The sequence below is a fragment of the Dipteris shenzhenensis genome, chromosome 3 (genome assembly GCF_047967505.1).
Source record: "Dipteris shenzhenensis isolate YYH24624 ecotype China chromosome 3, Dip_SZ_1.0, whole genome shotgun sequence".
Taxonomy (NCBI): Eukaryota; Viridiplantae; Streptophyta; class Polypodiopsida; order Gleicheniales; family Dipteridaceae; genus Dipteris; species Dipteris shenzhenensis.
This window is the reverse complement of record NC_141598.1, coordinates 63,704,429-63,731,046: the sequence shown is the minus strand read 5'-3', so window position 1 is coordinate 63,731,046 and position 26,618 is coordinate 63,704,429. Positions and strand designations below refer to the sequence as shown.

General features: G+C 44.3%; 1 protein-coding gene across 1 annotated transcript; it reads right to left on the bottom strand.

Moving 5' to 3' along the window:
• Window positions 1-725: 725 nt before the first annotated feature.
• Window positions 726-18,528, bottom strand: LOC147904156 (H/ACA ribonucleoprotein complex subunit 1-like protein 2). Its single transcript, XM_087372795.1, has 5 exons — window positions 18,302-18,528; window positions 1,808-1,956; window positions 1,569-1,684; window positions 1,397-1,455; window positions 726-1,315 (listed from the first exon to the last, which is right to left on the bottom strand). Exons 1-5 carry the CDS (start codon window positions 18,438-18,440, stop codon window positions 1,179-1,181), a joined length of 600 nt encoding a protein of 199 aa, XP_087228921.1. The 5' UTR covers window positions 18,441-18,528; the 3' UTR covers window positions 726-1,178.
• Between the last annotated feature and the right edge of the window lie 8,090 nt (window positions 18,529-26,618).

Sequence of the window (26,618 nt, the reverse complement as noted above, 5' to 3'; positions counted from 1 at the left end):
TCACCCGCAGCTATTTCATCTACATTCAATTCCTAGGAATCACTTTGGATGAGCCAATCTCACTCCTTGGCATTGTTGGTACGAAGTTTTAAAAACCTCTTTTTCTCACATCCACATGATGCAAAGGCCTACCAAGGTTCCTTCCCCCTTTTTGCAACTTTACGCTCTCAAAGACAACCCCCACGGCCAAACTACATTGAAACCTCCCCCATTCATAACCATCTTCCTCTCGCCCATCTCAACGTTGTACTCCTCTTTGCTAGCTAATCTCGTTCAATAGATCAACACTTGCTTTTGTCCTTTGGGCTGGCTGCATGTTATTTATGTGCAAATAGGTTAGCTCTATGTTGTCTATGGTTATGATTTGTGGAGCTTAGTTAGGTGGATTCATTATGTGCAAAAAGGTTGGTTCTATGTTGGCTATGGTAGGGCCACGGTTTGTGGAGCTTGGCCTTGTGTAGTGGAGTTAATTGTGTGTGGTTTTTCGCTTTGAATTAGGTTTGAAGAAGAAACCCATTGGAATCAGTTTCTTTGAAATTGGCATCTTTTACCACTCGGCACATTTCCTTGAAAAAGAATCATATCCATCATAAAGTCCTAATCCGTAAATGATGAGGTTCTATTGGGAACCCCCTTGTAAGCCAACATCTCAGAATATCTGGACAAATTGTCTTCCTCTGCAATCAAATAAATGCCATGGTAGGAATAAAATAACTTCAGGATTACTCCTAAGCAACTTTAATTACAGATAGGGAAGAGCCTTAGAGTGACACTATAGCAGGAAATAAAATGCACACCCAATTTACAGGAAACTGCACGTTTCCCAACAGATCAAGAGGGCACCTTCTAGGTACTTCAACCACAAACACCTAAAATTCCTTAAGATTCCAAGTGTACTTAGTACAATAAGCCTTCACTGAGAACAATAGATTTGAAACTAGATAATTGTTAAATATCCTCCAAATTTCATTCACCAAAACCCAAAAAGCTTCAAGGCCCAACCAACAAAAAACACTTAAAGGGGGAATCTCAGCTGTCCTTTCAAAATCAGAAGCCTGATATTCCAAGCAAATGCCATATCAACAATAAAGCATTCATAGTAAGCATTCATGGCAAGGAGACTGAAACCTCAAAAACATTTGTCTAAGACCAGCAAGGAGAGGTATTTCAGGACACTATCAGAACCTTCCCCCTCGACCCCTAAACCCACCACCACCACTACCACGATTGCCACGACCTCCAAAGCCTCGTCCACCTCCACCACCCCTGCCACGGAAGCCACCACCCCCACGGCCTCCACGGCCACCTCTTCCTCCTAGGGGAAAAAGTAGGCCAACATTAGCACAACGGATTTTATAAATATAAACTGCCTCAATGTAATCAGTGAACGGCATACCTCCACGGCCACCCCCACGACCACCCCTGCCACCAGATTGTGTTGGTCCACCTTGGCCCCTGAGGAGAGAACAGGAATAAGGTGGCCAATTAAAACATCATATTTTCAATTACAAGGACGTTGGGAGAATAAATAGATATAAAACCTTTAACTGTATAGCAGCTACTCATACTTGGGTTGCGGTAAAAATCTTTGCAAAGGAAGAAGTTTTGCTGGATCAATAAAAAATTTGTCTCCTGATTTGTAAGATGTCGCCACAATACCCTCAAGCATCTTCACGGAAAAGTACTACAACCAGGACAGCAGTGGGAAAACAGGAATCAGAGTCAAAACCATGTGTCTCCCAAATCATCCCTCGCATAAACAAAAGCTAAATTAAGCCTCCTGTTATAGTAGAGTAACAGTGCTTACTGCTTCATTGATGGGACCAAATATTTCCTCCACTTTCCCAATCTGTGTTTTGTTCTCAAGGTAGATTGGTGCATTGAAATAAGGGATCTTCTCATTGGTCAGCTTTATGACTGCTTCACCTTCGCATGCATGAAGAAAGGTTGCAACTTCTGCAAAACATTAACTATAAAAACTGAGCATGGACAATTCACAACAATTTGCCCAATACAAATGGCCAAGGAATGCAGAACAAAGCAGACAATGGGCATTTACAAAAATATGTTTCAGCAACTATTTACAGAAAAAGACTCACCACATACTAACACTTGATGAAAGCAACTTGTTATAAAACACCTCCTAAATTGCCAATTCGCAAGAACAAAGCCCAAAGGATGTACAGTAACAAAGGCAACAGCTGTGTTCGGCATCTATTTATGGAACAAGACTCCTCACATACTGGAAGTGATTTGATCTTGAAACCAACTTCTTATCACACAAGATATACATAATACCCTAGAAATCCTAGGTTATCCACAAGCAATACTGCAAGATGCTATCAGCATCGTCAAAGTTCACATCTATCAGTATCATCAAAGCTCACTGTAGCCAAAGTAAGCCAATTCTTAAATATCATGTACATAAATGCTCGATCTTTAGTAGCTTCTCTCCAGAATATCAGAATCAAGTGGCAATAATCATTTTAAGAATGTAAAATACACGTTGCCAATAAACTGCATAGAAGCACTTCATTTGAAAAATGAAATTAAAAAGGATGCTGTCAAGTGCAATATTTCTTCTTATCCTAGAGACGTTCAAAGGGTCTGATCTCAAGGACTAAGGGCTTGATGTAGCAAACTGCTTTGCCACAGATATTGCTGCTAGGATTTTAGGGGTCACCCCCCCACCTGTGAGCCCCCAAATGAGGACATGGGGAGGTGTATCAGCAGCATGTTAGGGATCAGAGAAAGGCCATATCAGCAGGTAGAGAGGATGCCACATGGGCAGATCTAAGGACATATGAAGTCCGCCATGTAGGCCACTTACGGAACCTTTGCATGTGTGCAATTTAGATAATTCTTAACACTAGTCACATGAATGACTTGTTGAAAGATGGGAAAGAATGGCTACAGACTGCAGGCAGCAGCAGGTACAGGGTGGCAGAGGCCTCGCTGGTAGCCTGGTTTAAACTCCATTGCTGCAAGTAGAAGCTTGACGTCTCTGATGTCACCACAATGTAAATATCCTAAGTCATACAGTTGACCATTTATTTGATCATAATTAAAGAGTTTTATATGTGTTAATTACGGTCAAAGAGTTATTTTAATGGTCAAAGGATTGACTACGGTCAAAGATACTTGACTCCAGTCAAGTAAACCTGACTGCGGTCAGAGAGTGTTGACTTCGGTCAACAAGACTTGGCATGCACCAAGAGGGTTAACCCCGGTTAACCAAGATGTGCCAACTCCGGTTGGAGAGACTTGGCTATAATTAAAGCGCCTTGACCCTTGGTCAAAGCTCTTTAATTATAATCAAGAGTGTTGACCCCGGTCAACCAGAGAAAATATATATTTTTATTTATTTGTATATATATATATTTGTTTAGATGTGCACATGTGTTCAGTGGGGACGCCCACCGTGACTAGGATTAGTCCACAGTGTGTTATTTGCATGCAAAGCGCTAACAATTAATGGGTACCATGGTGGTGCGCTTTAATTAATTGTTGCAGGTACTAGGAAGGATTATTTCTCCTAAGCGAAATGGGAGCCCGACAAGCAGCTAGGAGGCAGTTCGTGTGACCGAGAGCTTTGAAGACTCCAGAATGGCCCTTAGAGGCTTGTAATAGGATTTAGTCTAGATTTTAGACAAGTGGCATGTTGCCAATTTGAATGGAGCTTGAAGCTCTTGTAAAAGAAGGGATTTTTCACGTTTTGAAAAGAGAGAGATTTACGAGACAGCTCATTTTCTGGAATGAATAAAGACCTTCGGGGGGGTCCAGCCCGACAATTTGTCCTGGGCCCTAGTGTATCTTCAGAGAGAGGGAGTGAGGGAGAGCTTTGGAGAGTAAAATTCCGTCGTTGAAGTGAAGTCATAGCTGTTCTTCACCGGTCAGCCTGGTTTTATTGGTATCAGATCCTGGATCATTGTTTTCCTTGACAACGACGATCCTAGTATGCTAAAGGCCAGTGACGTGGACGAAGCGTTGGTGACAGAGACGCTGACTCAACTGAGTCGTACGCAGACGTGGGTTTCTAGGCAGTGTGATAGGGACTAATAATTTGCCGCCAACATTGCTCTGAGCGTCCGGTAGCGTGGAGCCTGTGCGTAGGGAAGTCCTCCGTCGACGACTAACGAGGCTTTCTTATTTACGCGGGCACAGAGGAAAGGAAGAGTCTGGTTTAATTTCGTCGTTAGATGAAGCGAGGGCTGAAGGTTAGCGCAGGAAAGTAAATTGCGTGATGCCTCGGGTGGGACAGCGACGCTTTCACGCACCGGCTAACTGGTTCGCTGGCTGACGGAAGACCATCGCCTCTCCAGAGACGTTAAAGCCGCAACGCGCGACGATGATCAGTCCATGACCAAGGTTTGGGCAGGCTTGCAGGCGCAAGACGTGTGGCGCTGACATGGTGCAGTACACGTGGCGGATGGAGCGGTGGGATAGATGATGTGGCACTGACACGTGGTAGACAGCTCAGCAGCTGACGTGGCAGTACACGTGGCAGACCGCACAATTGCTGACGTGGCGCCTAGCCAAGTAGCAGATGATGTGGCAGGACAGCAGATGACGTGGTGCACACACGTGTGGTGCTGACGTGGCAGTACAGGTGGCAGCCAGCTCAGATGCTGACATAGCACTGACACGTGGCAGACAGGTGGCTAAACCGTGGTTAGTGTAACTCTGGTTAGCTGGACTTTGATCAGAGGTCCAGTTAGCTGGCCCAACCAAACCAGACCAGAGCAGAACCAGTCTGGTCAGTTTGACCAGACAGTAACTATCCAGTCACAGACTAACCAGACCAGAACCAGTTAGTCTGGTTAGAGTAACCAGTAGTTACCCATCTGGTCACTGTTCAAAAAAAAAAAAAAAAAGACAGTTGCAGAGACTGTTTCTGCTAGCAATTTTCACCTGCTTGTCAGACTTTTACTGTCAGAAAAGCAGCAGAAAAACAAAGAAAGGAGAGAAAACAGAGAAAGTAGATCTCTACTGTCAGAAAACAGCAGAAAAACAGAGGGATCAGAGATTTGCAGAAAAAGAGTATGCATGCCTTTGAGCAGTAAAAAGAGGGAAAAAACAGATGCCTTTTGAAGCCATCTGCAGCAGCCAGAATAGGGCAATATAGTTGTTGATGCTTTGGCAACTGTGTGGGTATATGCCTTGAACTGTCAGCCAGTACTGGCATAGATTGTAAATGCAAAACACCTCTTGTTGAGGTACTTTTTCTGTTGAAAAAGCAAAAGTAGAGTGCATCAGTTACCCGCACTGTGTGAGAAATCTGCAGATCTCAGAATATGGATCAATCACCCATCCAGTGGGATTCACAAGATAGGGATGTACACCCAGGACAGAGAAATGTGCCGCAAACTCAACAAGAATTTGAACAGATGGTACGCATTCGTATACAAGAGCTGGAAAATCTCAAAAGGGATCCCAGGGCTCAGTATTTGTTTCCAGCAGAAGCTATGCCTAATCCAGTATATGATGTGCCAATGCCAGAGGCACACTCTCGTGTACAGTCTGAGAGAGAGAGATCTCATAGATCTCATAGGAGACGGTCCCATAGTAAAAAGAGATCGAGGCATCATCACCGATCTCCTAGTCCATCACCGTCTACCTCGAGTTCGACTTCTGTGTCTTCTTCTTCCTTATCAGATAAACCATCCAGGAAAAGAAGGAAACACGAGAAGTCTGGGAAGAGAAAGTCTTCCAAAGCGACCAAGGAATTTAAAGAGGGAGGAAAATCTGTCAAGTTTATGACCTACAATGGACAGTATGGTCATACAGACAAAGCATTGCAGTTTATCAGACAGTTTGATGCTGCATTCAGTACAGAGAAATTTTCAGAATCCTCCAAGTTAAGAATGGTCAGTCTACACTTAACAGCAACGGCTAGTGCATGGTGGAGTGCACTGACCACAAATGGGTCAGCCCCAAGGAAGTGGAAGGGCTTCAAGAAAGCCTTCTACCAGCAGTTCATGCCTAAACAGTTTAGAGACCATGTTCTTCAAGATTGGGACAGCTTGCACATGGATGCAGGAGATACAGTGGATGGGTACAACCAAAAGTTCTGGGATGCTTATTTGCAGGTTGCACCGTTCAAAAAGATCTCCAAAGGCACCCAGATGAGGAAGTACAGAGCAGGTCTCACTCCAAGAATTCAGGCAGTAGTGAATGCTTTGGGGGCAAAGAATATTCAAGATCTTATGCATTCAGCTTCAGTAGCGAGTCTTGTGCCGCTACAAGATCCATCTACAGTGCCATCCTTGCATGCAGGACGTGCTGATAAAAAGAAAACTGATTTTACAAAATCAGAAAAGAAAGAGTACCCCAAGGCTGAAAAGAAAGGGTTTCAGCCTCAGAAGCCGAGGGGTACCCAGTTTTCAAAGACTTATAAGGGCAAATCTCTATTCACCCCTGAACAGATAGCGGAATTCCGTCGAGATGGGAAATGCTTCAGGTGCGGTAAAGAGGGGCATGTGGCTGCCCAGTGCCCAGAAAAGCCTTCAACATCGAAGGGAAAAGAGGCAGAGAAGCCACGAGGACCGCAAAAGCCAATGGCGGGGGGTATTCTTGATATACTGGGTCATGCTTTGAACCCAGAAGAACGAGAATTGCTGCTATCATGGGGCAAAGTTAGAGACCAGCAAGCGCTAACTTTATTTGATCCAGGGGCTACTGCTGGGAATAAAGACGGAAGAGTTAGGCAGGGCTTTGGATGCCGATCAAATGTTTTGTGGGAATCTTGTGCCAGTTACTCCCTTGATAGGGAAGCTCCGTCTTCATGTTCACAGTTATGTGGATCAGGAAGACTTCTTCATTTCTCCACTAAAACACTATGATGTAGTTTTGGGGATGCCTTGGTTTCACCGCAAGGCAGTGAAGTTGACTCTTCCTGAAAGAGTGCTGGAGTTTGTGCATAGGGGGAAAAATCAGCGTTTAATTGCCAGGAATAAAGGGGACACTATCCCCATTGTATCTGATGTTTCATGCAATAAAGCAATAAAGTCTGCAATTTCTGCGTACATGGTTTTTGTAAAAGAAAAAGAGAATGATATGCATGCTGAAATGAATGATGCAGACAAAGATAAGTTCCAGTTTCTTGTAAACTTTAAAGATTGCTTTTCTGATGTTTTGCCAGGGGAGTTACCCCCAGAGAGACCAGAAGACCATCAGATAGAGTTAATGCCTGGTAGTGAGCCACCAAACAGACCCCCTTATAGAGTCAGTGCGACTCAGAGAGAGGAGATTATGGCTCAGGTACAGGACTTGCTGTCTAAAGGGTTGATTCAGCCCAGCTCGTCTCCTTTTTGTTCCCCTGTACTGTTAGTACAGAAAAAAGATGGTTCATTCCGTATGTGCGTCGATTATCGCGCACTGAACAAAATGACCATCAAGAATAGATTCCTTATTCCGCGTATTGATGATGTCCTGGATCAGTTAAATGGAGCTTCAGTTTTCAGCAGGATAGACTTAAAGAGTGGCTATCACCAAGTGAGGATACAACCTCAGGATGTACACAAGACAGCATTCCGCACTACATTCGGGTTGTATGAATACTTAGTGATGCCTTTTGGGTTGACAAATGCTCCAGCCACATTCAATAGAATGATGGATCGCATCTTCCGGAAGTACAAGCATTTTACGAGTACTTTCTTTGATGATATCTTAGTTTTTTCTAAGACAGAGGAAGAGCACAAAGAACATCTTGCTATAGTGTTTCAAGAGCTAAGAAACCATCAGCTCTATGCAAATAGCAAGAAAAGTGAGTTCTTCTTGGAAGAAATCCATTATCTGGGGCATATAATATCCAAGAATGGGATACAAATGGATCCAGCGAAGATCCGTGCCATTCAGGAATGGCCAGAGCTGAAAACTGTGCATGAAGTTCGAAGCTTCTTAGGCCTGTGTTCTTACTACAGAAGGTTTATCAGACATTTTGCTGATATCGCAGCTCCATTACATGACCTCACTAAGAAAAATGCAGCCTTCACATGGGGATTATCACAGAAGAAAGCATTCAATACACTCAAGGAGAAGTTGACTACAGAGCCTATTCTGGTAGTCCCGGATCTTTATCAGTCTTTTGATGTGGATTGCGATGCTTGTGGAGAATGTGTTGGGGCTGCATTGCATCAGAATGGTCATGTAGTAGCCTATGAAAGCAGGCGACTTCGGGATGCGGAAAGATATTTAGCAATCTATGAGAAAGAGTTATTGGCTGTAATTCATGCCATCCATACATGGAAACACTATCTTTTGGGTGCAGATTTTACTGTCAAAACAGATCACCAAGTCTGAAATACTTTTTGACTCAGACCAAGCTTTCAGAGAAGCATATGAAATGGGCAAACATGCTGTCAATGTATCATTTTCAGATTGTCCATACTCCAGGAATTCGGAACAGAGTGGCAGATGCCTTGTCCCGAAGACCCCAGGTCAATAATGTAACTATTGCTTATCATCAGGACCTGGAAGGCATGAGGGAACAATATGCTCATGATTCTGATTTTGGTGAAATTTTACAGCAAATGCAAGAAGGGCAATCCACCAGTCACTATTCCCTGAAAGATGGGTATTTAATGAAAGATGATTGCCTATGCATCACCCAGGAGATGAGGAAAAAGATTTTGGGGGAATGCCATGCACCTCCCTATGCTGGACATAGAGGAATTACAGCAACAACTCTAGCACTAGAGAGGTATTTCTTTTGGCCAGGAATGCGAAAATATATACATCAGTTTGTTACTGAATGCCTTACGTGTCAGAAAATGAAGTATGATAGACGGAAGACACCTGGCCTACTTATGCCTCTTCCTGTGCCTCAGGCACCATGGGAAAGTATTACAATGGACTTTATTTTTGATTTGCCGAGATCAAAGTCAGGGAATGATGGGATTTGGACTATCATAGATAGATTCAGCAAGCAAGCTCATTTCATTCCGGTTCGCAAAACCATAAAGGCAGATCATATGGCTAAGCTGTTCATGGCACAAATTTTTAAACATCATGGTATGCCTAAGTCCATTGTTAGTGATCGAGATCCCAGAATGACCAGTCTATTCTAGAGAGCTTTATTTGATAACATGGGGACGAATCTGAATTTTTCTTCTTCTTTCCATCCCCAGACAGATGGTCAAAGTGAAGTAGCAAATTCTACAATTTTGGATATGCTGAAATGCTACGTGGGTGACCAAAGTTCAGACTGGGAAAAGTACCTACCGTTAGTAGAGTTTGCTTACAATAATACAGTACATAGCTCTACAGGGAAAGCCCCTTTTGAAGTCATATATGGGAAGGTGATTTTGCCACCTATATTGAGGACTAAAGATGAAATATTTGCAGCTGATCAGTTTGTAAGAGACCTCCAGACAGCTTACAGCCAATTCCGGACAGCAATTGAAAGGTCTCAAGAGAAACATAAAAGAGCTGCAGATAAGCATAGGAGACAATTAGATCTCAAGGAAGGGGACTGGGTACTTCTGAGGTTTGAAAAAGCTAGGCTCCGTAAGTTTAAAGGCAAATAGAAAGTGTATGCAAAATTATCTCCCAGATACTATGGCCCTTTCAGGGTTACAGAAAGAATAAATGAGGTTGCATACAGATTAGCATTGCCAGAGCATTGGAGGATTCACAATGCATTCCATGTGAGTCTTCTAAAGAAATTTCAAGGACCAGAGCCTACAGAACCAGTATCAGAAGATCCACCAGAAGTGGATGAGCTGGAGGAAATCCTTCAGCCAGAGCAAATTGTGTACCATACTGTACGTAAAGGCCCTCAGGGTAAGGAATTTTACAGGTATCTTGTAAAATTCAAGAATTATACGGCATTAGATGCCAAGTGGATGGACGAAGACATATTATCCGATCATCCACAGCTTTTGGATGTTTACAAGGAAGCTTTTCAGTTGAGGTCAACTGAATAGAAGTCGAGGGGATGTCACCACAATGTAAATATCCTAAGTCATACAGTTGACCATTTATTTGATCATAATTAAAGAGTTTTATATGTGTTAATTACGGTCAAAGAGTTATTTTAATGGTCAAAGGATTAACTACGGTCAAAGATACTTGACTCCAGTCAAGTAAACCTGACTGCGGTCAGAGAGTGTTGACTTCGGTCAACAAGACTTGGCATGCGCCAAGAGGGTTAACCCCGGTTAACCAAGATGTGCCAACTCCGGTTGGAGAGACTTGGCTATAATTAAAGCGCCTTGACCCTTGGTCAAAGCTCTTTAATTATAATCAAGAGTGTTGACCCCGGTCAACCAGAGAAAATATATATTTTTATTTATTTGTATATATATATATTTGTTTAGATGTGCACGTGTTCAGTGGGGACGCCCACCGTGACTAGGATTAGCCCACAGTGTGTTATTTGCATGCAAAGCGCTAACAATTAATGGGTACCATGGTGGTGCGCTTTAATTAATTGTTGCAGGTACTAGGAAGGATTATTTCTCCTAAGCGAAATGGGAGCCTGACAAGCAGCTAGGAGGCGGTTCGTGTGACCGAGAGCTTTGAAGACTCCAGAATGGCCCTTAGAGGCTTGTAATAGGATTTAGTCTAGATTTTAGACAAGTGGCATGTTGCCAATTTGAATGGAGCTTGAAGCTCTTGTAAAAGAAGGGATTTTTCATGTTTTGAAAAGAGAGAGATTTACGAGACAGCTCTAAGCTGAACTTCTGTAACAGATTTTCTGGAATGAATAAAGACCTTCGGGGGGTTCCAGCCCGACGATTTGTCTTGGGCCCTAGTGTATCTTCAGAGAGAGGGAGTGAGGGAGAGCTTTGGAGAGTAAAATTCCGTCGTTGAAGTGAAGTCATAGCTGTTCTTCACCGGTCAGCCTGGTTTTATCTGATCTCCATTATCTGATGACATGATCCTCTAAAAACACTCTTATGCTTGTCACATACACACACACACACACTGTGTGCGCGCGTATGTAAAATGAATATGCCCAGACTCATCCTTGGAGTGGAGTTTCAATCTCATGATAGTTACAAGGTTGAAAACCATACGTTCTATCACAACAAGAGTCTAATCCTATTAAAATCCCTCCTAGAATAAGCTCGGGGTCCATCGAAAATTCCAAAAATTTCCTGTCAATGGTAGTGTTAACAATGTTTTAGTGTCCTACAATTTCAAGTCCAATCCCTTGGATTCTTAGCATTGTCAGAACTCTAGCCATAAGGCTCACATGTTGTAACTGTTTCAATTATGGTGTGAAATTTAAAAATCGTCTTGCCCCATGTCATCCAATTGCCAAATTGATACTGGAATGAGGTTTCATGCATTAAGACATGCGTTGGGATGTGAGGTTGGGAATTTCAACATTTGGATTGAAATCAAAGTCTTCCAACAACAATACCGATTAGCAGAAAGAATCAGCAACAGTAACCAGGAGAACCAAGTACTAGAGAGAAAGGGGCTGGAGCACACCAGTGACCAGGGAACCCAGGCACCAACTCACAATGAGACTGTTAGCAGCAAATCAGGGCTGCTGCCTGCAACCAGAAGTAGGAGCATAGTGCAGTAAGGCCCACGAGAGAGTGACCTACTGATGGGGCTAGCCAGCCGACCATGTCAGCTGGGTCAGCGGCTCATCTCGTCCGTCAAATACGTCAGCTGGTCCGCCAGTCTGATCGGCTGGTCAGCAGATCTGGTCGGCCAGAATGGGGGGCTGCCTTGCCCCATAAAAGGTGAGGTCATGCCTCACTGTTCCTATCCAACTGAAGGTCCTCTTCAGAGAGGCGCACAAGAGTGAACAGTGAACAGCACCAGCCCCTACCTCTCTCTGTTTTGGCGCAGCCTTCATTACTGCTGTTTTTCCCAGCCCTTCGCTGGAATTCTGAGTTCTGTTTGTAGCTTTACCTTTCCACATCTATGGATGACAATACAGAGTTCTTTTTTCTATTCTTAGTTGCTGTTCTATCTTCTGCAATTCCTTATTATAGGTTCATATTCAGGGTATTGTTGAGTGTGTGTTCCAAAGATTTGGTCTTCATTATCCACGTGCAAAAGTGCAATTTTTAGCCGGGCAGTCTACAGGCCATGATGAGGATGTCAAAGGCTGATTATGAGTGAATACTCTTCAGAACCTGTAAACTGAGATATTTTCCTGCACATGGGGTCTCCTCGTTCTCCCTTCCTTCAGGGCTGAGGGGTATCACAAGAGTTTTTGACGAGTCTCTGATATCCATGTCAGCATTTCCAGTTCCCCAGCTTTGAGGACTCTGTCACGGGCATCCACAACTGTGGCCATGCTGGACTGCCACGCAGGCAGCCACATGGCCTGCAATGCAGGCAGCCACGCCAGCAGCTGCCACATGGGACTGCCATGTAGTCAGCCAGCAGATGCAGGACACACAGGCAGGCACAGCAGCTGCCATGTGGCAGCGCTGATGTCAGCTCCTGCCACATGGCCAGTTTGCTGCCACATCAGCAGGGCGGGTTCCCAGCAGGGGTCAGTCAGTCAGTTCAGCAGCAGCAGGAGTCGGCCCTGCTGGTCGGTCTATTTGGGGCCCAAGGGGGCCTATAAAAGGCAGCCCCTTGGCCCTCATTCCTCGTCCCACACTCAAGCATTCCAACCTTCAGTCCAGCAGCAGCTTGGCCTAGCCGCAGCAGACCAGCAGGGTAGCCTCAGCCTCTTCAGGGAACTCTAGTGAGGATTCACCTCCTCTCCTCAGTATCTAGTCTAGGACAGTTTTGCGTTGAGGGTTTCAGCCAGTTGTATTCAGCCCTTTGGGCATTCATTATTCGGTTGTATCTATTCTCTTCGGAGACCCACTACGTTCTCTCCCGAAGAGACCCACTACATTCTCTCCCTCTGATAATCTCTCACATCCACAGCATCACTTTGTGTATTGAGTGCATTATCCCTCTGATAATCTCTCACATCCACAGCATCACTTTGTGTATTGAGTGCATTATCTTGCAGTTAGCAGTTACTGGTGAGAAGGAGAGAGAGTGAGTTAGTCTATCTCTCGCTACATTGGCATCAGAGCTTTTGAATTTCTTTCCTGAGATAGGGAGGGCCAATTTAGGGGCACGTCTACTGGTTTATGGTCCAGACAAGATCCGGTAAGGACACCATGAGCACTAGTGAGCAGTCCAACACAAAAGGGGGGGGGGGGGGGCGAGGGTTCAGTGCCTCACCCACCGCTACCACCCCCACCACAAGATCCTGCAAATACATCCATGTCCGCCATGATGGCCATGATGCACACCATATGCAAATAAGCAGCAGCAATCCGAGGCTCTCCTCAACCACTTGGCCCAGATCCAAGAAATGCGAGACAATCTTGAGCAGGCCGCCAGAGAGCATGACAGAGAAGCTCGACGACAAGAAAGGAACGCAATCGGGAGGCTCATAGAGTGTGCCGCTTTAAAGGTGTCATGTGCATGAGTTGGTATCTGATGTGTACTAGGGTACACAATACTAGATCAGGTAGCATGGGGAGGCTTAGGACTAGGCAGGCTTGATTCTCGGATTGAGTAGCAAGGGTACGAACCAGATTTAGGTCTTCGCTATTTTTGGCGCATTGGCCGAGCCTATAAAGGGGGCCCAAGGGTTCAGTCTTCAGAGAGCCGAGGGGAACAAGTCTAGTTCCCTAGTGCTAGGTCTAATCCTAGATTGAGTCGCGGATGCGCACCTGAACCTTAGAGTAGCCCAAGGCCAACAATAGATCCAAGGCCTCTAGGCGCCACCTGGTGGCATGGGACACCAGGTTGGTCAAGATCTGGTTGGAAGTTCGTGCCAGTAGCTCAGCTCGTGGCTCGGAGGGGACATCTCACAATTCGGGATCTTATCTCGTAGATGTCATGGTAGGGTGGTGAGCAGCCTGCTCAGATTCTTCATGTTTCGTGCATTCTTGTGTTTGCTTGCAGGTCAAGGATTTCAGTAGTGCTGGGGTCGAGTTAAGAGGAGAAGGAAGAATGGGACCAACTCCGACCATCAAGAGAGGACAAGAAGAGGTCCCCACCGCCAATCAAACCTTCTTTTCTAGGAAAGCTCAACTTCACCCAATACCATGGTAAGCAAGAACCTTTGGTGTTCACGTCGTGGCTCAATCGATTTGAAAGTTATTTTTCTGTGATGGCCACAAGTGACAACGAGCAGTGCATCCTAGCATCCATGCACCTTACAGGCGTCACCTAGTGGCTCAAGTGGCAGAAAGACCACTCTGATGCCAATGAGGGGACACCTCTTTACAGTTGGACAAAGTTCGTGAAAGACCTCAAATCGTGATTCCAACCACCCCAATGTACTTGGAAAGGCTCCATAGTCTACGAGCTACGCCAGGAGGACACTGAGATGGTGAATCAAATTCACTCAGGAGTTTGTACAATTGCAACTGGAGGAAAGTTAGAAGCTGAGCAAGTTCCTTCATGGGCTGCGGTCAAATATCCAGTAGTACATTCGTAGTTTTCGGCCGCAGGTTTATGAGTGTGCATAAGAGCTGGCTCGAAACTTTGAGCTCATGCACAAGGGTCAAGGACCCACGCAGATCAACGATAAGAAGCCCTTGGATTCCGCTACTCTGAATGGCGACAAGAAATCTAACAATAGCAACAAAAGAATATTTGTACAACAAAGACAGAAACAGCCATGGAGGGTACTTGGATGCAACAACCCAAGCCACAAACGCAAAGGAAAACCGTTGCTTCTTTTATCATGAGCAAGTGGGGCACAAGAAGGAGGATTGCCCACACTTCAAGAAACTACAAGCAAGGGGCTCCACTTCAAGGGGTTCTTCTGTAGCTTTGACTCTAGCCAAGACTACCTCGATGGTTAAGATCGAAGAAGACCAACAAAAGGGGCACTCTCACCAGTTTCCCAGGATGTTCCAGACCTACGGCCAGATCGACAGCAGCCAGAGAGTCGTCATTCTAAGATTCAGGGAGTTCCAAGGACATCATCTCAAACAAAGCCGCACAGCGAGCCAGGTTGCCCCCTCAAATACGATCGCCATGAAGGGGACTCTCAAGATAGTAGGTGGAGAGCAACATGGTGACCGCCGGAGCGTAGCCCAAACTCAAGCAATAGACATCATCCTAAGCACCCGATGGTGGCACCATTTTGAAGTTCACCTTGACTATCAAAACACTTTGCCTCGCCCTTAATCCGGATGAAGTAAGAGGTCTGATGATGAGGTGACATTGTCTATGTCAACACAACGAATACGGTAGCTCTAGCTAGGACCCCTCGAACAAGAAGCTTAGCTTCAACGGTACCAAGACATTTTTCTCACATCGAGCCTTCCTCCAACTCTACCTCCAAGTCGTCCATAGGACCATCGTGTTGTTCCTCAGTGGCTTCATCCACCCCAATAACTCACCGTACGCAACCCCGATTTCTTTTTGTCAAGAAGAGCAATTCAGCTCAGATGGGTGGATTACCGCACACTGAACAAGCTGACCATCAAGAGCAGGTTTCCCATGTCAAGGATCGACATCTTGGAGCACCTGAACGGGACTAACATGTTCTCAAAAATTGATCTGAAGAGTGGGTACCTCCAAATCCAAATTCACGAGTAGGATATACAAAAGACAGCCTTCTGCATGGAGAAAGCCCAGTATGAGTTCGTCGTGATGCCCTAGGGTGTCACAAGGGCACCCGCATCCTTCAACCGTATGATGCTCTGGATCTTCAAACCTTTGATTGACAAAAGTGTCTTTCTGTTCTTAGATGACATTTTGATATTTTCAAAGGATCCATTGCAGCATGTGAAGCATGTTTAGTAGGTTCTTCAGCTCCTGAAGAACAATCAATTGTACATCACACTAAGAAAAGCAACTTCTTCTTGGAGGGGCACATCATCACTTCGACAAGTGTTCACCTGGACCCAGCCAAGTTGAAGGATAATGTGGAGTGGGAGGCACCTACCACACGTCAAGAGATTCAAAATTTTATGGGCATTTGTCAAGCGATATAAAGGATTTGGCAAAAAGTGTAGTTCCCATCGCCGATCATTTACACGGAGTTAGCGGCAGGAAGCAACCTACCACCTTTACTCCAATAGTTCTTGCGGCCTTCGCCTAGTTGAAGGAGGCAAACACTACAACACCATGCCTAGCATTGGCACAATGGGATCAACCCTTTGATGTACGAACCGATGCTAGTGACTATGCCATTGAAGCAATTCTAGAGCGAAATGGTCATCCCATCGCATTTGAGGACGCAAGTTGCCAAGTGTGCCAACAGGTGAAGGTATCCCACGGAAAGCTACCAAGATTACTCTAGCCCCTTGAGATTCCAAATCAGCCTTTTGAGCATGGATTTTGTTACAGACCTACCACCAAACATCGGTACCAAAAGAACATCATGTACCTGACCATTGTGGATAGGTTGAGCAAATTTGTCATGCTTATTCCATGCAAGGCTAGCATCGACACACAAGACACCGCCCATCTTTTTCTTAGAAGGTGGTATCCCATGTGTAGCATGCCTCGTATCATTATAACCGATATGAATTCCAAATTCACAAATAACTTTTGGAGAGCCTTGTTCGGTATCTCCAACAATTTTCATCCACACTTAGATGGTGAGACACAGGTCCACAACAAGTCTCTACCCATTGTCAAAGTTATGAATGATGAGGCCATGAAGTTTCAGTTACCTTCGACATGGACTATGCATCTAGTTTTTCATGTTTCATGGCTCAAGCCATAAGTGGCTCCGGCACTTAGAGTATGGAGCAACCTGAAATTGTTGATGAGGCCAAGGTCGTTGCACCTAAGCAAATTTAACTTCATCAATTCAAAAGAGGGACATGCAATTGACAACGCTTGTATGCAGTCAAGTTCAAGCACAGGGGTATCCACAAAGCACCATGGGTGGAAGAAGATTTCTTCACAGACTATCCAGACCTCCTTGCAACGTACAAGGCAGCTTTTTCTCTACCCTAGTTTGAGTTTCAGTAAAAAAAGATGTCACAGGCATCCACAACCCATGCTAGACTGCCACGTAGGCAGCCAGCTCAACAACAGCCCACATGTAAGCAATTGCCACATAGGGTCGCCACGCAATCAGCCAACAGATGCAAGACAAGTAGGCAAGCACAACAACTGCCACGCTTAGCACCTGCCACATGGCCGATTGGCGGCCAATCGGCTGCCATTGGCTGCCAACAGATACATGGGTCAATGGAGAACTCCAGTTTGGGATTACAACCTTAGACCTTTAGGCTAAGGCAATAAGCAAAGATTTTGTGCGGCATATGAGAATCTTTGGCAAGCAATGTATGTCTGCAATGACTTGATGGCCACCTTGACTTACACTATTCTTGTAGAGCCAGTCAACAAGGGCACAAAAGGTGGTTGAATGGCCGCGTAGAATGTAATGGAAGGCAATCCAAACGATTAACAAGATGAGCAAAACCAATATGCTATATAAAACTAATAGGCCATGAAGCAGCTAATTGGCTAAGAGACCTATGGAGACGTGTGGCCTTCCACCAAGGCCTTACATCGCTTTCTCTATTGCAAGTGCTCCAATTTACAACCCAACTAGGTAGAATGGTCAAGTCCTCAAGAAGCCACTAAAAGGAGAAGGTAAAGTGAACCAAAGGTAAAGCGTGACAAGTCCTACTACCATTATTTCACAATCGGCAGACACCAGGGAGTCCAAGCACTCCAAAAGGCAAGTTTTTTGCCACGTCATGCAAGCTAGTGAGAGAAAGCATAATTGTCTGTTACACTTCCATATAAGCGTGCGTTCATAAGAAGGTCTTAGTAACTCGATTCCTCGAAAGGCAAAGACAGCCAACCTTTACGCGGCAGGATAATGAAAGTCTTGAGACCTCACAAGGAAAACTATGAATGCCAACACAGTCCATGTGCTTATAAACAATTTAGATAAAGAGAATGTACACACAGATATACAGTCAAACAGTATCATATATACATGTGTAATACAAGAACAAAGGAACTTAGTAAAAAAAGGCTAGCTCTTAGGCAGCAAGCAAAAGGACAGATAAACAAATGAAAAACGGTGAAAACAAAAAATTTGAAGTCTCAAAAAGCTGCCAATACTCTATGAACCACACTTCAACAGCGCAATTCACACACTGTCATCGTACCATTAGGCCACTTTATTTACTGGCGACATAAAAGCTCAGTCTCGACCAGTTCCGTTAAATCCAAAACGAGAAATGCCTCCTTATCTGTTGGTAAGGCTTAACCATCCTGAAAGCAAGGCCAATGTGGGTATGCTCCTAGCGAACAAGTGGACGCCATTCAGAAGTCTTGTACCAAACATGGAGCGAGACAGAGAATCAGAGGGAAAAAAGGGAAGTACCGACAACTTCTGCGGGAGGACCTTCGTCACGGTAGCCACCGCGTCCACCAAAACCACCTCTAAATCCTCCTCCGCCACGGCCGCCTCCACCCCGCCCTCTAAAGCCTCCTCCTCCTCCTCCTCCTCTGGGCGGCCTCATGCTGTTTCTGTGAGTCCGCCTCAATTCATAAGTCACGCCCTCACAAAACCCTACATTTTGAATTAAATACAAAGACCCCAAATAAACAAGGTGCAATAATGTTCTCTAGCCAAGGATGTTTGGCGTATGGTTCATCAATGACTAGACAGGGTTCACATTTGCATTCGGATGCAGTGGAAGTCGGTTCTCTTGAGGGACAGAGCTAGCATTACTGACGCACAGCTCATTCTATGGCACTTACTTTGTCTTACCATTCTACAGGCGTGTGACTTTTAGTTGCTAACATGCATTAAAATAAAGGGTTGTCCTTGGCTATTGGGTCGTTAATGTCTTGGCACGTGCTAATTATGTCAGCTCGCATAGAAACTGAATTAGCCAGGTTTCGACTGTGGAGATGGTGTGGCTTGTTGTGTCTTTTGAATTGCTTTTGTCTTCCTCAAAGGGGGGCTCGATGTGTCTAGCTCGATCCTGCAACGCATCTTCAATAGGCATCCTCGCTTGCGCACCTCTTTCTTGACTGAATGATTGAAACTACAGAGACTCAGTCCTCAAACCATGAGTATGGTGTACGGAATGCAGTTGCATCAAGTGAGCATTTACCTTCAACGTAGGCTTGCTCCACGACCACATGGAAGGCCATCTTGAGAGTTTTCTTGCTGCTCTTCTTGATGTTGGAATGCTTTAAGAGGGACCCGTCCTTTACAAACTCTTTCACTGCTATGAATGAAATAGGTACGTCGATTATGGGGGACGGCTCGGGTGCTGTTGTTTTTAACAAACAACCGCCAAAGATCGAAACGAATCCTTGGCTAGCTAGAGCGCGGATCTTTTCATTAACCACCACTATAAAAGGGAAAAACGGGTGAGCATTTTGAAGCTGGAGGCATACAATTTAAAGAAGAAAAGGTCTACAAGCGAGCCTTTGTCTACATTTGATTAATGCGATGTGTTAACTTTCGAAATATCATAGGAAAGGAAGAGGATGCCAGACACACTAGTGCATGGCATCTACACAGCACAACAAGTGGTAGATTTCGAAGACAAAACCTTAAATGTTGCTCTGTCGGAGGGGGTTTCCCCGCTAGGGCTACTGTACGATAAGTATTGCGAGGAGCTAGCGTTCCCTACCCTTTTCTATGGGCAAAAGAGAAACTATGGGCCAACAACAATAAGAACATACCAAGACATTGTCAATGTAAGAAAACAATACAACGTCTGTGCTCAACAGATAACAGGATCTTGTACGCAAGAGAGAAAAACAGATAGTATGGAGAATCAAAAATTTGATTACTATAGGATTGATACAATAGATGGCGCTGCCTCCCAGCCATGCGCTCCTGTGAAAGAAGCTTCGATGGCAAGCTGGAAACAATAGAGGACAGAGGCTGGATGCTAAGGAATCAAGGTTGTTGTAGCCAGTGATGAAATGGGCTTCACGGGCATACGAGTAGAGCATTGATATCTAACACCCCCCCTCAATGACCGCCCGCAAGTGAACTTACTTTTTCGGCCCAATGCCAAGTCGATGAAGATGCCAGTCTCTTCCAAGAGCCTTCGTGAAGATGTCTCCAGCATTCTCTGTAGTTGGACAGTATACCAAGTTGACCTCTCCATCCATGATGAGCTCGCGTACAAAGTGATATTGAATCTCAATGTGTTTTGTGCGAGCGTGGAACACAGGGTTCTTTGCAATCACCATGCAACTCTGATTGTCACATGATAACTGCGTAGGCTTGTTTTGCACTACACCCATGTCCCCTAAAATCCTCCTCAACCACACTGCCTCGCAAGAAGCAAAGCATGCTGATTTGTACTCAGCCTCGGTAGAAGAAAGAGCAACTGTAGGTTGCTTCTTGCTGACCCATGACACAGCTCCAAATCCAAGTGAGAAGAGCAACTGACCTATGATCAACATTCGGCCCACAGCCATCGGCCCACAGCCATTCGGGATCATCTGGGACTCCAAACGAGCCCCGCAACCCGAGAGTGGGCTGCCCCGGGAAATGCTCCATCTACCTCAATGTGGTCAGTCATGGGATGCCTTCCCGCACTTGCATGTAGCCTAGTTGGCAGTGTGCCAACTCCGTCCAGCCATCAGGTCACACATGGCCCCCATCTGGTGTCCAAACCAGGACCTACCGGATAACCGAGCTACTCAAATGGCTTCTCCTCATATGGGGGGCTTACAAGTAGAGTTAGCTGGTTCCCGCGTAGTTACACGAGAGTGGAGCATTGATATCTAACAGTCAAGTGGGAGCTTAGACACAAGGACTGACGTTTTGCACTATGCATCAGAACTTGTTCTTTAAAACAATGAAAGTCTTGGTTCAGCAAAATGTATTTTCAAGCTAGGTTAGAATGCGCAAGGGATGACTCCAAGGAATTTGCATAAAAGCACAGACAACACTTGTCGACAAAAACATAGAGCATCTATTGCAGTAAAAAATTGGTTATCAAGACTTTGTTTGCTTGTGCACATTAACCGATTACAAGTGAAGGTTCAAACAAAACATGTTCGCAATGCTCAAGCAATTGGGCCCGTCGACATTCTTCGTGACATTCTTTGCAGTAGAGAAACATTGGGAGACCTTGGTAACTTGCATGCGCAAGCTCTACAACAACACAGACAATGATGGGCACACAGAGACCACAGATGATCTCTAGAGCATGGTCCTGTCAAACACTGTCACAACCGCGCAATACTATGCGCATAGATTTCGGGCCATGAAGACCTTGCTAAGGCAAGACGATCCCATAGAGGATTTTTTTTATATCACGGAATTCCAGAATAGACGAAGCTAGCACGACCACGGACTTATATGGGGAAGGGGTGCACCCACCTACAATGGTGACAATGCAGAGGCCATCAATGTGGACAGCCACATTTCCACAAACTCCTCCCGACTACCATTGCATTTGAGAGATATTCAGACACACAGGCACAAAAAAACATGCACTAAAACAAACAAGAAGTGTCGATTCAACTTCCCTCATCCACCTCTTAGGGAGACACAAGGATTGTGAAGGCAAGCACAGGAAAAACTCAAAGAAGGTTTTTGCATTGCTTGAAAAACCCGAAGTGCTATCACTCAAGCCTGAGGATTTTTTGACAACTATAGGAATCACAGAGGGAGAATACATGCTGGCGCTGCGAAGCATCATTTTAGAACCCTGCTTGTTTCTATAGAGACAACCAAAAGATATATACACAAACTAATGAACCCACATGGGGTAGCCTCCTACTATACATCCTATATAACAAAGATCAACAAAGAGACAAACAACGCAGTCAAGGAAGCAATCAACCATAGCATCGAAAACAACTTGCCAATGATCGAGCGCATATGAAAAGTGGGGAATGCTATTCTTAACACGTAGCATATCATCGTGCAACAAGCTGTTTAACTATGCCTTTCACTATCGCTCACAAGGGCCACAAGAGAATTCGTCTACATAAACACAAGCACAACATAGGAATGAACACTTTTACTAAAGAGATGGTCCTAGCTTGAGAGGCTGAACTCAACAGCATGGATGTGTTTTTCGATGACATCATTAGAAAGAAAATCAAGTGGTTAGACACCTCAAAAAAATCGTCCCTCGCATCATTTGCAAGCAAAATCGACACAAAAGAGGGCGAGAGCGAAGAAGGAAGTGCAGCAAGATAATACGATTCAACAACTACAACAAGCATACCAACTAGAGGAACACTACACAGAGAAATGCCTCCTCTACCTGCCATTCAAAAAGGTAGAGCATTCACTAGATAGCATACACTCGACATGGCATGACATGCACGTTGCATGCAGCAAGGTAATCTTAGAGAATGAGGCTTCGTTCAACAAAAAAGGAACATTCCAAGACATCTGTGTGTCCAAAAACACTTCAAGCTCAATAGACACATAGAGGTCGGCACTCGATGCCGACAGGTTTGACTTGCAACAAGAAATGCGCAAAGTAGACAACATGAGGCCACAAAAAAACATGCAATATCATCCAATTAACCTCTTGATGAACAAGGCATACGATCGACTGTACCACCAGACAAACAAAGAATAGCATGCCATTGTAGACAACATCATGTTGAAAAAAAGGTTGAAGCCGAAGGAGAGGTTTAGGATATTCATATTGGGTGACCCAGGGACCTGGAAAACATTCACAAAATGCTGCTTGTGCAAGCACTACTACGGCTATACTCACACAAAGAGACAACAAAAGCCAACTTACCAAAAGCACTTTCGCTAGCTTACATAGGAAAAGCAGCCAGAGGTATAGGTGGAAGCATGATACACGTAGCCCTTCACCTACTACTTCTTGCAAGCACTTACACAGCCCTTTCAACGGACAAGCTAAAACATTGTCATCCTTATACAAGAATGTCGAGCTAGTTGTCATCGATGAAGTTTCAATGGTGGGTGCAAACACGTTCACGGGGTTGATATGCGCACGCAAGAAATAAGGCACAAGAATGGTGAGCCATTTGGTGGTGTGGAACTCCTTTTCTGTTGAGACTTTTGCCAAGCAAGCCCCATTAAAGACTCATGGGTGTTCTCCCAGCAACCAGTGGGAAGTTCACAACTAGGGTCATGTTGGATGGCAAGAATACGCTACTATGAACTAAAACAACCAATGAGACAAAACAATGGCCCATTCCTTATAATGTTAAACAAAATCCACATTTGTGTGCAAACAAACGAGGAGCTCATGGAGTTTTTTTGGGGGGGGAAGAAAAATAGAGTGTCTTTATTACTTTATAACATTTCGTACATCAAAATATTTCATCTAGACTATCAGTTCTGATTACATAGCACTTACATCTTTGATGAGTGCTATACCTTCACGGTTTACTACCCATTTTTCCTTCTTTCCTAGTAGCAGCCTTGACCTTGGCTAATGTTGTTGTGTTATTCTTCAATTGGGCTTGTGTGAGTTCCTCGGCTATCCATTGGTCCCTTTCAGCTTGGTAGAATGTTGGAGAAGTTTGTGTAAAAGTAAGGGATCAAGGAGGATCATAACACCATGAGAGAGACATAAGGTAGGAAACACTCAATATATTGCAATGTATATACTCAACAATACATGATGATAGGCTTCTTATATAGAGAGAGCCTTTAGAATAGTCAACACGTGTGGGATCCTCTCGTCCACATTTCTCCTTGTGGATATCCTTGATTCACATCTCCACATCATGTAGTCCACATCCTAGGGTGGCTATTTTAATTCTTTCCTATACCATACCTTAGCCTCTAATATGTGCTCATGGCACCATATCTCAACACCTCCCCTTGGTGCCATGATCCTTTGGCTACTACAAGGTTGTCAGATGTGAGTTACAAGATCAAATCCTCCCCTAGGTGCTTACATGGCTACTCTCAGGTGGTCAGGTTTGATTTACAAATGTGTGTGCTGAAGGTGGCAAGGCTTTTGCTTCTCAATACATGTTGTTCTTGTCATTCTACTCATGACTTGATGATTACTCCATGTAGTTGACCTGCTGGTTCTTCAATCTACAATCTTCTTCCTTGTGTCCCAACTTCTTGCAATGGTGACACTTTGGTTTGTTCTTCAGTCTGCAGTGACTTTGATAGTGACCCATTCTTCCGCAATGGTAGCACTTCATTGATGTTTTACTGAACAATGCTTGTTCTTCATTATAGCTATAGCGTGTTGATGTAGATGTCGATGTCGATGTCGATGTCGATGTCTTCAAGTCTCTTTCATTTTCAAGAAGAGGGGATATACATTCCTCAAACTTTGGATTTGGGAGATTCTTCAAAGTGGTTGTCAATGCACAGTACTCTGCAGGCATGGTTTTAAGAAGAATTGCAAGTGCATCTTTTTCCCCTGCTTTTGCATTTATGCCTTCTAGTTGGGTCATAATGCTTTTGACTTTGTTGACAAATTGTGCAATCTATTCATTCAAGATCATGTGCAAACCATAGAATTCAATCTTAAGATGAATTTCTTGGTTTTTGGCTTTTGCACCAAACACTGTGTTCAACTCATCCCATGCATCCTTGGCATGATCCTTGGAGTCTATATGATGAATTATGTTTGGACCCAAGTGCAAACTAATGAGTGATAGTGTTGCTTCATCTTTTTCCTTCTAGGCATCATTTTGTGCAGCAGGTATGTCTTCTTTTATAGTCTTCCAAAGCTTTTGATGCATTAAGAGATACCTCATTTGTGTAGACCAGGTATGAAATCCTTCCCTAGTGAGCTTCTCAATAGTTGGGGTGCATATTGCCATTGCAAAGGTCTTACCAGTTGAATATACTTTCAAATCTAGCAATGTCTAATTGCATACAAAAAATTTAAGTTGACAGGTGCATAGAGCCTAAAAAATTAGTTATTTTTCCTTTTTGGAGTGCATCCAAATTCTTTCTGAATTGAGAGTTATGGCTTATCGAATTTTTTATGAAGAAAGAAGAGGCATGATGATGTGGCACAAGGGGCATTCACATGTTGCAGATACACAAGGGGCTATGTGCTTCAGTGGCACTATGCCATGTGGTAACCTTTTAACCCAAGTTAGTTAACCCAAGGTTACAAAAAATTAACCATGATTCAACTAAACCAAGAAACCTAAACCCGTTAACCACTCTGGTTGCCACATTTTTAACCAAGGTAAAAATGGAGCAGCTATTGAAGGAGCCTAAGTCATCTGGGCCGTGAGGTGCTGAGCATAGGAGCTTTTTGATGTTCAAGCTTCAAAGGCAGTGGAGTCTGTTCAGTTTGTAGGTCGTTGATGTGAAGACTCGGAGGTCATGTTCTGGAGAACCATCCCTGTGAGCGAGCTACTAGTCAATGGAGGGGCCTTGTCTTGGGAGCCTCTGCTACAGCAATTGTGCTGAAGTTGACACTGTTGTAGTTGATCTTGGCAAGCCATCTAGGCCAGTTCTAGCTAGTTGTTGTATAGCTAGTCTACTTCTGAGTTGGCTGGTCGGCCTCCTGTCACCTTGTTGTATGTAGTTTGTTGAGCATTGCTTGAGTCGAGCTGGTTGTTGGGAGCCTTAGTAGCTTTGGCTCTTTTGTAGATGGCGCTCGCTGGTGTTGTCTTTCATTTAACTAGCAAATTAAAACCTAGAGATTTCTAGAACCAAAGATCTAGAACTCGCACAACCAAAAAACCTCTCAAGATGTGAAAAAACTCATTAGATCACTCAACTTGAGATAGAAGAAGCTCTGAATGATGGAATCAGAAGCTTTCTAGGCTACAACAACAAACAGCAAATGGAGCTCTATAAAGAGAGCTAAAGAGATGATGAAGGTGCCTCATGCAAGGAGGAATTGACACTCATGAAGGGTGTGGGAGGACCTGGTGCTCTGATACCATGTAAAAGTAAGGGATCAAGGAGGATCGTAACACCATGAGAGAGACATAAGATAGGAAATCTATTGCAATGTATATACTCAACAATACATGATAGGCTTCTTATATAGAGTGAGCCTTTAGAATAGTCAACACATGTGGGATCCTCTCATCCATATTTCTCCTTGTGGATATTCTTGATCCACATCTCCACATCATGTAGTCCACATCCTAGGGTGGCTACTTTAATTCTTTCCTATACCATACCTTAGCCTCTAATATGTGCTCATGGCACCATATCTCAATAGTTAATCCTATGGGCTAAGTGTAATAATAGCATGTCGCATAGAGTGCCAGATATTGATCACCCTCCGTCAACCTTGGATTCAATGGTGGGCATAGTTGCTTTGACATGTGCTAAAGTCTCACTGAAAGAATCCTCTTCTCTTAACAACTTTCAAGGAGCCCCTCTATTCTAATCTTCAGTGCATTCTCACGTCTGGCTTCTTGTTCCTTGATCTATTCTTGAATATCAGCTTTACTTGTCTTTGTATCAACCTCCATGGTAACTTCCTTCTTAATTGTTTGTACTTCAATCTCTGAACTAGGTCTTTCTATAGGGAGAGGGCTTATAAGATTGCACTACCTCAACAACTACTGCATGCCTCCCAGGTCCTTCAAGGACTTGAAGTCTAGTTATTACATCTAGGTTACATCTATTAGTTGAATTATCTACTCTCTTACCCATTGTTGTGTATAAAATATATGCTCATGGTGCCCAATAATGGGTAGGTTCAGAGGTTTTTTGCACAATAATGGGTTGATTTTGCATATGGAGTGGTTGTCATGGTTGCCACCATAACTAT

Bases quoted from the DNA above. Each gene is read 5' to 3' on its own strand.
- LOC147904156 (XM_087372795.1), bottom strand. From the start codon at position 18,440: ATGAGGCCGCCCAGAGGAGGAGGAGGAGGAGGAGGCTTTAGAGGGCGG. The intron at 1,685-1,807 runs GTAAGCACTGTT...TCCTGGTTGTAG, and splicing joins TTGGTCCCATCAATGAAGCA to TACTTTTCCGTGAAGATGCT. The intron at 1,316-1,396 runs GTATGCCGTTCA...TTTTTCCCCTAG, and splicing joins TCGTGGGGGTGGCCGTGGAG to GAGGAAGAGGTGGCCGTGGA.